The 14,614-nt window shown below is 36.7% G+C and overlaps 1 protein-coding gene across 1 annotated transcript in view; it reads left to right on the forward strand.

The window, feature by feature from the left end:
- The window catches only part of LOC126355394 (dynein beta chain, ciliary), a 677,699-nt gene that overhangs the window by 579,668 nt on the left and 83,417 nt on the right, over positions 1 to 14,614 (forward strand). Inside the window, exons 70-71 of the mRNA XM_050005692.1 lie at positions 4,706 to 4,838; positions 13,061 to 13,204. Coding sequence (XP_049861649.1) covers positions 4,706 to 4,838; positions 13,061 to 13,204 — 277 coding nt within the window. The remainder of the gene's footprint in view (positions 1 to 4,705; positions 4,839 to 13,060; positions 13,205 to 14,614) is intronic.

Below are 14,614 nucleotides of genomic sequence, written 5' to 3' on the forward strand. Positions count from 1 at the left end.
TTAGAAATAACTGCCACATTCTCTGACACGAGAAATGACTGCAACATTCTCTGACATTGTTTTAAGGCCTTCTTGTATAGGAATACAATGTACATACTCAATAAAGGCTGGAAGAATGAGCATTTTGATGAGTTACACTTTCATCTGGCTTTCACTAGGACTAAAAGTAATTGCTGGAGATTCTATATATGCTACTGCTGAGCCCTTCGGTCAGTATCATCCAGATGATTGATGCACTGAATAGGTAACAGTTTGTTTTAGAAATTTCTAAGATATTGATGCTGCACTATCAACACTAAAAAGTACTAATAAAAAGCCATAAGGAGTATTTAATACCAAAAAAGCTTTAGAAGCATCTTCAAAAGAAAAATGAAAATAAGCTTATAAATGATGGACCTCAGAGAAATTCTGACCTCCTACCAATTTTGAAAATAATTCATCAGAATATGGAACAAGGTATGAGTCACAATTGACTGAGTGTTTGCTGTATTCTTGAACACACAATCTGGTATATGAACAATTACTAAAGGTGATGTCCAATTATGAAAAGTACAGATTGCTACTCACCGTAAAGATGATGCATTGAGTTGCAGATAGGTACAATGAAAAGACTGTTACACACTAAACTTTTGGCCAAAGCCTTCTTCAGAAAAAAAGATGAAAACACACATAGATTCACTTGAGTAGATGATCACCATGTCAGGCCACTCAGGTCAGATTGCAACTTTTACACTGTAGAACAGCAGCAATCCATCCACACTCCTGTCCACATGAAAACCACCAACAGTACCTGCATTTTGGCACCTGCCATCCCTTCCACACCAAAAAAATTCCTCCCATACAGCTTGGCCATCCAGGGGCAATGTGTATGCAGTGCAAAGAACTCCCTTGTGCTGTATGCTGAAGGCCTCACAAAGAGACCTAGTCCACAGACTGATTTCCCCTGCCATGTCAACACACATCCCCAATCCTCCCATCACCACGAAGGACCACATGCAAAGGAGTGTCCCCTTTGTTAACCAATACCATCTCAAACTGGGGCAACTGAACCACATCCTTCATCAGGGCTTTGATTATCTGTAATCACGTCCTGAAATGAGGGACATTCTACCCTAGATCCTTTCCAATCCTCCTAAACTGGTGTTCTGCCATCCACCCGACTTACATACCATCCTAGTTCATTCCTATGCCACTACCAGTCCTAGTCCCTTGCCGCAGGGATCATATCCCTATGAAAAACCCAGGTGCAAGACCTGCCCAATCCATGCACTCAGCTACTTCTATTCCAGTCCTGTCACAGGCTTATCTTGCCTTATAAGAGGCAAGGCCACCTGTGAAAGTAGCCGTGTCATATACTATATCTGCTGCAATCATCACCCGGTTTTTATATTTCTATGAATATCAACTAGCTATCAATCAGGATGAATGGCTACTGCAAAACTGTGGCCAAGAGCAAAGTGGACCATGATGTTGCTCAACATGCAGCTGAACATAACATGCTTGATTTAAATGCTGCTTCACACCCTGGGCCTTTTGGATCCTTCCCTCCACCACCAGCTTTTCCTAACTGTGCAGGTGACAAGTATCCTTACATTCTCCACTCCTGAAATTATCCCGGCCTCACACCCTCCACCCAACAGTTTCCACCTCCTCTGTCGTATCACCTCCTTCCAACTTACATTTCCTCACCGCCATTATGCACTGCTCTCTGACAACACCTCACCAGTCTTTCCCCATCTACTCTTCATCCATTTTTTTTCCAATCCCCCCTCCCCTTTCAACCTCAGACTTCTGACACTGCATCTCGCAACCCTGTCCTGCTCTAGCCATACCCTGCTATCCCTCCCCTTTCCCTGCTCCCCTCCGCATTGCTGCTTTCTTTCAAGGCAACAGTTGAAGTCTGACCTGAGGAGCTTGAGGTAGTGGCCATTTTGGCATGAGGTGTGTGTGCTTGAATGAATGTGTGTGTGCGTATGTGTTTTCATTTATTTTTTGAAGAAAGCTTTGGCCAAAAGCTTAGCATGTGAACCAATGTAAAGTGGCGTGGTGCTACCCTTGCATTTGTAATTAAATTTATTTACAGTAGTGCACACAAACATTGCTGGCTTGGTTGGCTCTAACAAACATCTGCTATATGATTTTGTGAAACATTGCTGCCAGACAACATGATGATATGTGTAGTTAAGTCTAGCTGTGAGAATTATGCCGAACCAGTCAAATGACAGCTGTAATGTATTGTGTTCAATGGAAAAAGTAGCTTGAACTGCCTGTGAAATGTCAGCAGACCTGGCAATATCCCAAAAGTTCACTAAAGAATGAGCTGACTGTCTTAATGCCTAGCACATGTCTCAATGTTTGGTGAAAATCTGATAAACATGTCATGTATTAATGCTTCTGCATGTTATTTTCCAAAAGAACATGTAAATTTGTATTTTATACCCAGGTCCATAATTTGTGATGCATAATTATCTCTCAAGTTATCTTATTTACCTTACAATGTTGCAGAAATACTAAAAGAGGAGCTAATAAATGAATTTTTGTTGCAAAATTTTCACTTGAAAGTGAGTTAATAATATTTAGGGGTAGCGCTGATGGTTCAGACATAGAGGCCAATTTTTATTGCCCATGATAATAGAGCTTCATGTTTGTAGATAATATAAAACATGGATAGTAAAAAATGTGGCCTCTCAGGCCATTGAAAGTCACTTGCCTGGAAATAAAGTGCTAAATGCTTCTGGTATGCTTCACATTCCTATTGGCCTCATTAAATGGCAGGAAAGCCAGAAGCAATTGTAGACATGCAAGATACATCAGCTTGAGATAATGCTGCTAATCAAGCTGATGTTTACAGATCTCAAAAAACTACTTGTTCGTCTTGGCTGTCCTCAACAAAGTGGCCTGGTAAGTGCTATTATGGCTTGGTGTAGGCTGTAGTTGCGAACAATTCTTGTTATCACAGGTTTCATTCAACACCAATTAAGTACAAATATATCACCGAATATAATAGACCCTACTCTTCTTGAACTAAACAAACCAAAAACATATACCTAATGGCCATTAAAATACTTTGGAGATTTAGTGAATAACTGAAATTTTACTGCTGGAGAACACTAAGTTTTCAAGACTGGGAAGCACACAAATAAGAACCACTCCTCGGTGCATGCACACACAGTTGGTGCACTCACAATGGGCACAACATGCCTATCAATGGAGAACAGAAACAGCACTGCATTAGAGAAATAAGATACGTCCATGTAAAAGCCAAATGTCAATGACTGGAAATAACAGTGTCTTAATCAGTGTCCTGAAAATAATCAAGTATCATGAGATCACTTTATAAGTCTACCAGTGAGCATGTAGTGCACACTAGTGAACTGAGACAAGTGAGTCTGAGATATCCACAGCAATCCTTAAATCTTTTGCTGTTGTTTATCCTCATTATCTGGTGCCCCACACTTAATGACCTCATCTGGTGTATGCATTGTTTCAATTGAGCCATCAATATGTCCAATGGATATACAAGACCCAAGAAGGTGCTTGATTATGAGAGGCATAATATATGTCTATGTTGCTGTGCCTATCTGTTGTATTGTTACACCTGCACTCAACACCACAACTAAATAGTTAGTGATTACATTCACTCCTTTTGTTGTTTGTATTCCATCCATGACTTTTCAGTATCTCACCAAATACAAATGTAATAGGCTTACTTTAGCAGACACAGTATGCATCACCAGCAGAAATTAGTTTCAGACATGCAAAACCAAAGAAATTGCAGATTTCATCAGGTCACTAAAAGGTACTAATGCCAGTGGCTATGATCATGAGTATCAAAATTTTGCCCATATGTGATGTAGCTATGTTTTGTTTCTGTCAGTGACTCACAGCATATTTCCTGACAATTAAATATGCTTTAGTAACATCTACCTAAACAACTGGAGATAAGCAAACCACCTTTAATTACAGATCCATTCAGCTCCATTTGAAAATGTAATGTATTGTAAGTTGCATTCTACATAGTTTGTAAAATGCCTCTCAGTCCAGGCTTTCATCAAAGATTCTCCACAGAGAAAGCCCTACAGGGTCTTGGAAATTGATTTCTCACTGAGTCAAGAAGAACCATTTTCGTGTTCATGTGTTCTGTGACCTTGTGAAAGTTTTTGATTATTTAAACCATAAAATTCCAAATATAAATGTTGTGGCATTAATGACATCCATTTTACGTGAATGAAGTCTTACCCTCATAACAAAAAGCAGAGCCTGTATCACATGAACAAAACTAAACTCACTGAAGGTAACAAAATGTGACAGTCACATAAGCATTGGTATCATGTCCACTCTTTTTCTTAACCAACATAAATAAATTATGTTCCAGTGACTTCAAAGGATAGTTCAAAGTCTATAATTGGCCAACGTTTCTGCCTCATTATTAATTAAAATTCTATTTCTGTGTTTACAGTGTATTTGTTATTTGTTGCACAATCTCTATGTTTTTAGTAATTCTTGATGGCGCAATAATTTTTGCAGTGAGAATGTTTTTTTTTTCTATAGTCTACCAAAATAATAACAGTTTTTCTGGAGTATTAAGTGTACTCCTTCTGCAGTATTTATATATCCTAGAACAAATGTTTTTGAGGTAAAAGGTAAAGAAAGTTCATCTCTATTGTCTTTTACACATTACTTCCTATATGTTCTCTTCATGCAGAGCATTCATTGAAGAAAAGCTTGGTGCCAAGTATGTGGAAGGAAGAACAATAGAATTTGCTAAGTCATTTGAAGAATCTAGTCCTTCTACACCCATATTTTTTATATTGTCACCTGGTGTTAATCCCCTGAAGGTAAGAAAACTCATACAAGCATTTATATCATTGTGACAAACAAGAGAATACAATTTCCTCTTCGTTATATTATAATAAAACTAATATTAATACAGTTAACTCTATTGTGTTGTACCAATTACTATCTATACAATTAGTAGTATACATACATACGAGAAGGATGTGAAATGTATTCTTGAAAATTCTTGAGATAAATGTGTTTCAAGATAGATGTCACTAGGAAATGACTATTACCATTAATTCTAGTCCATTTTCACAAAGTTATTGATCAGACCCTGAAAGTTAACAGTACATTCTACATATGTGTCACATGCTAATAATAAAGTAAAAGTTAATGTACGTGAGATTCTTACTACTAACCACTCATACTACAATTTTTCACAATATTTGGACTCAGTGATCTCAGTTACACTTAGTTCCAATGTCTGTGTTAAACAGGTCATGATTTTACCAATACATTGACAACTTCTAATGGTCTGTGTAAAGAAAATGTAAAAACAACAATTGAGTAGTGTAAGAGAAGGAGAAGTGGCTTTTTTTAATTGTAGCTTTTTTCTTGTAGTATATGTATATAAAGTAATCCACAAGCAAGTCCTGCAACCATCAGTGTGAGTATATTGTGACTAGCCATAATTCAGCTATTAGTATACTTTAAAGAAATCACCTGCAATGGCTGCTTTTTTTTCTGCCTGCTTGATTCATTCCACATCTGTGAAAGCCCTCATGATCAACTTGCATAACATGATGTGAAGGAATGTAGAAATGTAAATTCTCTTCAGAAACTATTGTGTTTGCTGATGATACAGCTATATTAACAAACAGTTCAAATACAGCAAAGAGAATAATGGAGCAGATTCATATTACTCAGTTCAAAACAAATAAAAATAGCTTGCAGGTAACAGACGTAGAGATTAATGGGCACACACGCTAAATGAAACTCCATGTGTGAAATTCCAAGGCGTAACAAACTGAGGTGGCATGAGGACATGAGTGCAAGGGGTAGTCATGAAGTTTTAATTATTTTCATGAAAAAAAAATAAAACTGTGTAATTTATTTTTTGTTTGTTTACAGATTCTTACATGCAGCTGTTGTATCCCTGGGTCCCAGTACTGTAGCATAGCCATCCACTAGAGTAGCCAAAACAAAATAACACTGCCCATAGACAAAGTCGTAATGTGTTATCTCCATGTGGTGGAGAACAATACTTCAATAATCCATGCTGAACTGTTGGAAGTGTACAGTGATGCTGCGCCATCATATTACACTTTGGTTAGATAGCATAGATGCTTCCAGTGTAATCAAGCAAATGTCTTGTCTAAATATCAAAGAATGAATTGGAAGACATTCTCTTTGTGAATAATAGGGTACTGCAAAAAAAGTAGAGATCCTGGTGCTTGAACTTTGGTGTATGACAGTTGAGGTGATAGTCGAAAAAATGAAACTCAGTCGTGGATGAATTTTCAGCATCGTACATTATACTTGAACATGACAAAAATTGCAGACATCTGTGACTGCTCATACCCATTTACAAAACCTATGAAATTGAGGCAGTGGTAAATGCACAGCTGTGTCAAACCATTCCTGACTCACCATTGATGATTGCTGGGTGTGTTACTATTATCCCAAGAAAAAGTAGCAAAATGAACAGTGGAAATGTTTGGGTTTACTACTACTGGAAAAGGTGAAGACCCAACCATCATTGGGCAAGGTGACATTTCCAAAAATCTATTTTTTTCTAGGTATAATTAAATTAAAATTAATAGAACAAATTCCACGTGAGCTGAAACAAAACAGCACGTCCTAAGTGGTAAAAGATGCTTCCACATGTTTATGAAATGGTTGCCCTGTAGATCATTAAATAGACAACTGAAACTTCAAATTTATGAGATCATGATCAGGCCAGTTATAACCTGTGGATGTGAAACATGGCACTAATGAGTGCTGATGAGCAGCGTCTCAGGATATTTGAATGCCGATTCTGTGCCATGTCTATGAAGCAATTCAGGATAAGAAATGTTTCTGAAGATGAAGAATGAATACTGATCAAGGTAGCCTCATAGAAGGAGCTGACATTGTAAAAACAATAATAAGTAGGAGAGTAGTCTGGCTTGAACTTGTCCTCAAGATGGATACTGGATGAACAAATAAAAAGGTTTTTTAGTGAAAGCCGACTGAAAGAAGATAGGGAAGGATGTCACAAAAGTGGTGGATAGACAATGTGGAAGAAGATATAAAATCTCTCACAGTTAGAGGATGGCAGAGGACTACGTTAGAGAGGGCAGAATGGAGGAAACATGTTGAAGAGGCTAAGACCCATTCAGGGTTGTAATGCCATGAGAAGAAGAACTAAAACATTATGACTACCCCTTGTAAAGGGCGGTGTCAATAATATGGTTTTCATTTATTTACATTATATGCACATAAGTAATGTTCGGTATAAAATCACAGAATCTATCATCGACATTTTTCTTGTATATATTCACAAGTACACAGTACAGTTTTCATTTCTGTTATAGTGCATTAATGTAAATTTTTTGAACAAACTCTGACTAACATCTAACAGTATCTAGTATGTGACAACAACTTGTAATACAGCTTCATTTGAGAGTCAATTGTTGCAAAACTCTTCCAAGAAAACTTCACAAAAACGGTTTCAGTAATAATGACAGAATATTGTAAGTTATAGATCATCTCAAGAATATGATGGGCTTTCTTGTATTAAAGTTTGGGTATGAACACCCTCAACTTTCATAGTGTATAGAATGTAAACTATGTGGTCCAACATTAGTAGATGAAAATTCATGTCATTAGCAACCCTACCATCAGAGCTTTGGCTTACTGAATGGGTTAAATTAGTTATCCAACCAAGAGAGTTGTAGGTGTTGATATCTTTTTTCTTCTCCATGCATACCTGTAACTATAGGTCACACATGCAGTATGTTTTTCATTTCTGATGATTCTTTCTTGTGTTGCAGATTTCTCAAACATTATGCTATGTAAATGTAAGATTGTAATGTTCAAATATAAATGTAAAGGGAAAGTACCCAGTTTTAGCTGGTGGTTTGTATTCTGGAGCAGTCTGGGGACTGTGTTGGCTACCTTCTGTGAGAATACTAGTAGACTTTCCAGTTATCTCCCTACAACCCTGATAGAAAATTTAGAAATCTGTTGTTTTCCTTGTAAGAACAGTATGTTCCAAAAAACCTCTGTGCAAGAAGTTAATATATTGTGATGCTACAGCTAGAAATAGCACATTATTAATGAAGGCAACAAATTCCTTAAATGAGGGTGTGATCATAATGAATTTTTCTGAATATCACTGTCTGGATTACTAGGAGTATTATTATATTTTCATTTGTTATGACATATTTCAGTTACTTCTATCATCAGACCTTCTAGTTAAGATCAAAGTAACATAAGAATCAGTAGATATTTGTGTGTGTGTGTGTGTGTGTGTGTGTGTGTGTGTGTGTGTGTGTGTGTGTGTGGGTGGCGAAAAATTATTTTTGTGTGTGGTGAAGTTTGGGATGTGTATCATTGCTTAACATGAGAAAGCAGAATACCATGTCATATTATGGATATGCTCCACAAAATAAATAATACGTACCTTGTGTAATCTGGGGTGCTGGATCTTAATGCTGCTTCTTAATGCTGCTATCTTGATGTTACTGCATCATCACTCAGGAATCATGCAATGGTAAAAATAAGCTCCAGAAATTCATGTTCATGAGTTTTATTTTGCACACTAGATGTTCGGCAGCAAACTACATAGGAAATTGACTTAACACTGTGTCATGACTGACGTCAAACTAACTCCAACTGATATATGGCAGCGTACAAATCACCTCTATCTATATGATTATAATCAGTTACTAACATTGTCACATATTAAGTTTTTAGGTCTAACAATTAAAACTTTTACATATACCTTCCCAAATAATTTAGAGATTTACATGAAATAAAAGTGAAAAACTTCCTACAAAGACAGGAAAGAAACTGTTTCTATTAAGATTATAAATTACATGTTTCATAATTACAACAATGTAATTCATTAATTTGCATATATCATTTTACTTACTTAAAGGATAATTATCCTATCATTTTCAGGTGAACAGAGGGATTAGTTTTATTGAATGAAAGGCCGAGATTCAATTAAGTATATTTTGTACCAGTAAAACTTTACATTTCTATATAGTCATAATTACAATTCCATTAACTAACAATAATTAAGACATTAGTATGCTTAATTCTGACTGGAAAATTATCATGTCATATTTCTATTACGGATACAACTTTTTTCTTTTTTTCTTTTTTGTTTTGTTTGAAAACATAAAAATAGCTGTCTTTTGATGAATAGACATATTGGAACTTTAATCATTGATTAATCCATAATTACAATAGCAATTTTATTCCTACCATGTGGCTGAAGTTTTGATAATGTACAAATTGTGATGGTGTGATGGTACATCAGCTTTTAACCCAACCTGTTTCTTTCATTCTGCTTATTGGTGCTGCACAACATAAACAATGTCAAAACAACAGCTTAAATTAATGAAATTTATTAATTTGCTGCAAAAGAAAATCTTCAGTGTATTCAAATCCATATAACTAGAAAAGTCAAAATCAAACCAGCACACTGATATTACACATATGCCCTCTGTGGGAGAGTGGGGATGAGACTGGTAAAAGCATATAGGATCCCAAAAGGTTGTGGTATTACAGTGTGTGTGTGTGTGTGTGTGTGTGTGTGTGTGCATGTGTGTGTGTCTGTGTCTGTGTGTGTGTGCGCGCACTTTACCATTTGACTAAAGTAAAAATTCACTCATCAAAACTTTGGACTCAAGAAACAAAGTTCATTTTCAGTTGCAATGAAACACAGTCTGAAACAGGGCCTCAACTGTCAATTTGGTCCAAAAGTTCACTGAAATATGAATACTAACTGAGAAGTGGTCTTAGTGGGGTGCCTTCATTTTTCTGGTCATATCTACATAAAATGAGTGAGCATCTTCAAAGCTGTAGATACTATAAATCAAATTATAAAACGTGATTTCAGTGAGTGCAGTTCTAGAGTCGTATAGTTATAATTTCTAATCGAACAAATTATTAAGTTTGGAGTGTTCATTATAATTATCTTCTTTGCACTCATGTGTCCTTCATCTTGTCTTAACATGCAGCTCTGCGTATAAAAACAGTTCCTGCAGTGATGATTATCCATGCTCCAAGAGTTATGACCTTATCAGTGAAGTTTGGTCAAAAATGTACTAAATTGTGTGGACTTGTAAAACAGATAGAATGGACTTGTAAAACAGATAGAAAGAATCAATCATTTTGCTCATTTAATTAAAACATTTTGAGATAGTAACCCCATCTTGCAGTGAGTCCAGTAACTTGCACTCAGACAAGTGGTCAGTTGCACACTGCCAGCAGGAGCACTGATGATCCAATAAGTGTGGAATGTGGCTTAGCGAAAAGTGGGAGAACACACCATACATTACAGTCTCAAAAAATTTGAGAAAAATAGTTTAGACTAAAATCACATTGTCCATTTAACATAGTTTGAGGACATTGTATATCGATAAAAATTTCAATGTCATCAAGCTTGTTTAAGTCATGTTCTTTTGGTGTTCTCTGAAACACATCCATGTTTACATTTATCTCACTCAGCCTGTGTTTCTCCCAGCTCCCGTCATTGAAGTGCTATCTAGATATTGCTGTGAATTTCCTCCTGGTCTGTCATATAAAATTTATCTCAGTCATTACATTCTATTTTGTATGCTCCTGATCAGCTGAGCTGTGTTTGTTGCATTCTTTCCCAGTTTTAGGATTTAACTTATTTTGCAAGCTACCTCTGGTTTGGAAGTCTATGCTGATATTGGTTTTTATAAAGCTGCAAGCAAGACTTTTGCTGCATACATCAAAAAATGTTAATGCCACATATCTTTTATTGTTCTCCCAGCCAAGTATATTTTTCTGTGCTAAATCTTGTATTTATGGATACTCCCACTATTTCCATATCTGTTTACACTACCCATCAGCATAATTACCTGACATTCTTTCTCCATCTCATCCTCACTTTCTGCATAATTATCTGAAGTTCATTCTTTATTTCATCTTCACGAAAAGGTAACTTTAAGATTTGTGTATCACATACTTGAATAAAATGAATATAATAGAGGGAAACATTCCACGTGGGAAAAATATATCTAAAAACAAAGATGATGTAACTTACCAAACGAAAGCATTGGTATGTTAATAGACACACAAACAAACACAAACACACCCACAAAATTCAAGCTTTCGTAACCCATGGTTGCTTCATCAGGAAAGAGGGAAGGAGAGGGAAAGGCGAAAGGATGTGGGTTTTAAGGGAGAGGGTAAGGAGTCATTCCAATCCCGGGAGCAGAAAGACTTACCTTAGGGGGGGAATAAAGGACAGGTATACATCACACACTTTGTTTTTAAATATATACTTGAATTTGTTGTTCTTATATCTACTGGGATGACATGACTTTCAATTTGTAATGACATTTCCATTGCATATGTATTTTGTACCTCCCATCATTGATAAGAATTACAAGGTCTAAAAAGTTTAAATTTTTCTCTTTTTTGGTACCCACTATGAACTCAATTTTAAGGCACATAGCACTCATCTTCCTAGCCACATCCTGTATTTTATCAGCATTACATCTCTGTAATAAGATAATGTCATATACATATCTTCTGCAGTAGATAACATTTTCTTCTGTTTCCATGTTTGCTTGAACAAAGTTAGAGTGTGTATCATTTATAAAATTTTTTTCAATTGCCCATTGATAATTCATCTGTTTGTTGATTCATATTGTCGCATAATGTTCTGTAGCTGTATATATACTGTATGTGTTCTGGCCGGAGGCAGTTCGCTCCACACTCTTGTATGTGCAAATGCTGAATAACCCTTTGTTAAGTGAAGTTAGCGTTTGTCATTCATCTAATTATACCATCTTCTAAGTGACAATATGATTGTTGACCTTATAATAGCTAAAAGAATGCACTAATGCCAGAAGGCTCATTTACTCCACACATTTGCCAATTACCAATTTTCTGTCTCTTCTATAAGTCCTCTTGAATTATTTGAACAGAACTGTTAATCTGTATGTGTGTAACAATGTTTACAATGCCAGCATTGCCCCCTTCCAAGATTTCAATTCCGTTAACATATGTCACATATTTATAACATTTCTTAACACTAAAGAGCTTATGACCATAAGTGGCTTTGATTTTATTATTATGCTCCCTATTTATTTTAAAATTTGGCCAAGAGCTGTTGTTCACTATAGGTTTTATGGGATGGCCATCCTTATGTTAACTTGTATGCAAATGTATTTCAGGTATCATAAATTCAAAGCTTTGGTGGGTGAATTTTTGCTTTTGTTGACTAGTGCGGTGTGTACTACTTTTATCATTGTTATGTAACTATCATCTTAATTACAGATCTGCTAATGGCAGTAGCCAGAATGTGTTATAATTGGAAATACACACCCAGATGCATTTCGAATTAGTTACAAGGCATCTTCAGTGGGTGTCCTGAAATAATACATGATTTTGGTTTGCACATACAGGTTATTGTTTGCACTTATAGGTCATAGATATAAAACAGTTTATTCAGGTTTCATAATAAAATGGAGAAGTATTAATGATCAGCATGTAATTAATTATTATCATAATGAATTAGACAGTGATCCGTAAGTACTTTTCCAAATGGCTCTAAGCGCTATGGGACTTAACATCTGAGGCCATCAGTCCCCTATACTTAGAACGACTTAAAACTAACCAACCTAAGGACATCACACACATCCATGCCCAAGGCAGGATTCAAACCTGCAATTGTAGCAGCAGCGTAGTTCCAGACTGAAGCGCCTAGAACTGCTCGGCCACAGCAGCCAGCTAAGTACTTTTCCATTTTCTTATAAAAACCTCAGTGAACTGTCTTAAATCTGTAACCTATAAGTGCAAATAATAATCTGTATGTGCAAATAAAAAATCATTTGATATTTCAGAACACTCACTAAAGATGCCTTGTAACTAAGGTGAAACACATCTGGTGCACAAGATAAAAAAAAGACTTAATGTGCAGCATGCACATGCTTTTGACCTACTATAATTTATTAACATCAGTTTGATTACTCAAAGTACCAAATGGCATTTATACTTATTTGACAGCAATCTATGTTTTCTCTTTCAGGATGTTGAAACACTTGGTTTCAAACTGGGTTTTACAATTGATGCTCAGAATCTGCACAATGTCTCTCTGGGACAGGGCCAAGAGGTAGTTGCTGAACAAGCTATGGACATTGGAGCAAAAAATGGACACTGGGTTATATTGCAGGTAGTAATAGAGTTTTACTAACATCATGCAGTCACATTGTTATTACTCCCCATATTACTGTGATCTGTTGTGCTACACACTGATCTTAATCGTAGCATTTAAATACAAGATAAATAGTGTACTCTAGTGAGTAGATGAATTAGTGGCACCTACTTAATTGTGTGCATCACCACTTTTGTGTTTATGACATCAGTACTGTTATGGAGCATGGTCTCCATGAGACAACAAAACTTGGGGAGCCATCTTTATCCATAATTGGTCAAATGCTTCCCATAAGTCAAGGATATTGGTTGTAGGTCATTCAGTGCCACCCTGTGGTGCCTAGATGTGCTTAATAAGATTGAGTTCAGGTGATGTGAAGAAAGGAAAATATTGGGTGTACATAAACATCTTCATGTCTGTGGAGTATTTCTCCAACCATTCTGGCTAATCAAGAGCTATGGAATGGTGTATATTTTGCTCAAGGTAGAGGTTGCCATCTGAAGGAAAACATACAGATGCATATGATCGGGCAGTAGGTTCACTTGAGGTGTAGCATTTCATCCAATGTAAACATTTCCAAGATGGAAAATACCCCAACCACTTTCCTGCACAGTGCACTGTTGGCAAGTGAGATACATCTGCTCCAAGATTTTCAACATACTGATACCTTGTCATCAGTATGTAGCTACATTTATGTGCATTGTTAGTCCAGGAAACCTTTTTGTATCTCCAAGCATCCAGTGTCAGTGTTCCAATGCCTATGTCAATTCTGTTCAGTATGTCTGGTGAGCAAAAGTATTCAACACTACCGTGCCAAATGCCTGATACATTCCCAACTTAACAGGCTCCTTTTTAGTCACCATGACCTCATCCACAATTACTTCTCCTTTGAAGACATCACCTACAAACAAATGTATTGCTATGGGCGCCTGCATATCCTATGTTCCCATAATTCTCCTGGCCTCAATCTTCATTAATCATTGTCCTTTACCCTTCCCTGTTCCTATTCCAGCACTACACAGCTCTATTCCTGAAGCACAAGTATTTTCACTTCTCTCCTTTTCTGCTGCCCCTCCCTGCACTCAGTCTAACCTCCCAACTGCATCTAGCTCCCCTACCCTCTCACCATCTTGTCCCTGTTTGTTCCCACAAGCAGCACTTTACTGTCCCTTACCCATCCCAGCCACCTCCTTATCACCACCACCCAGTTTGCTTCTCCCATCATGTGCTGCTGCTTGCTGTCTGTTCTTGGCATCCAGATACTGCTGTCACGTATGTGTGTGTGTTATTTGTGTGTGTGCGTGTGTGTGTTGCCTAATTCTGATGAAGCCCTTTTTGGCCACATAAAGGGTAGGATGAAAAAGGCTGAAGCTGTATGAATTGCAGTATGCAATATAAGAGGTGTAAATGTTGTGCGTGCACTGGAAA

Source organism: Schistocerca gregaria, chromosome 3 (assembly GCF_023897955.1).
Source record: "Schistocerca gregaria isolate iqSchGreg1 chromosome 3, iqSchGreg1.2, whole genome shotgun sequence".
In the NCBI taxonomy this organism is placed as follows: Eukaryota; Metazoa; Arthropoda; class Insecta; order Orthoptera; family Acrididae; genus Schistocerca; species Schistocerca gregaria.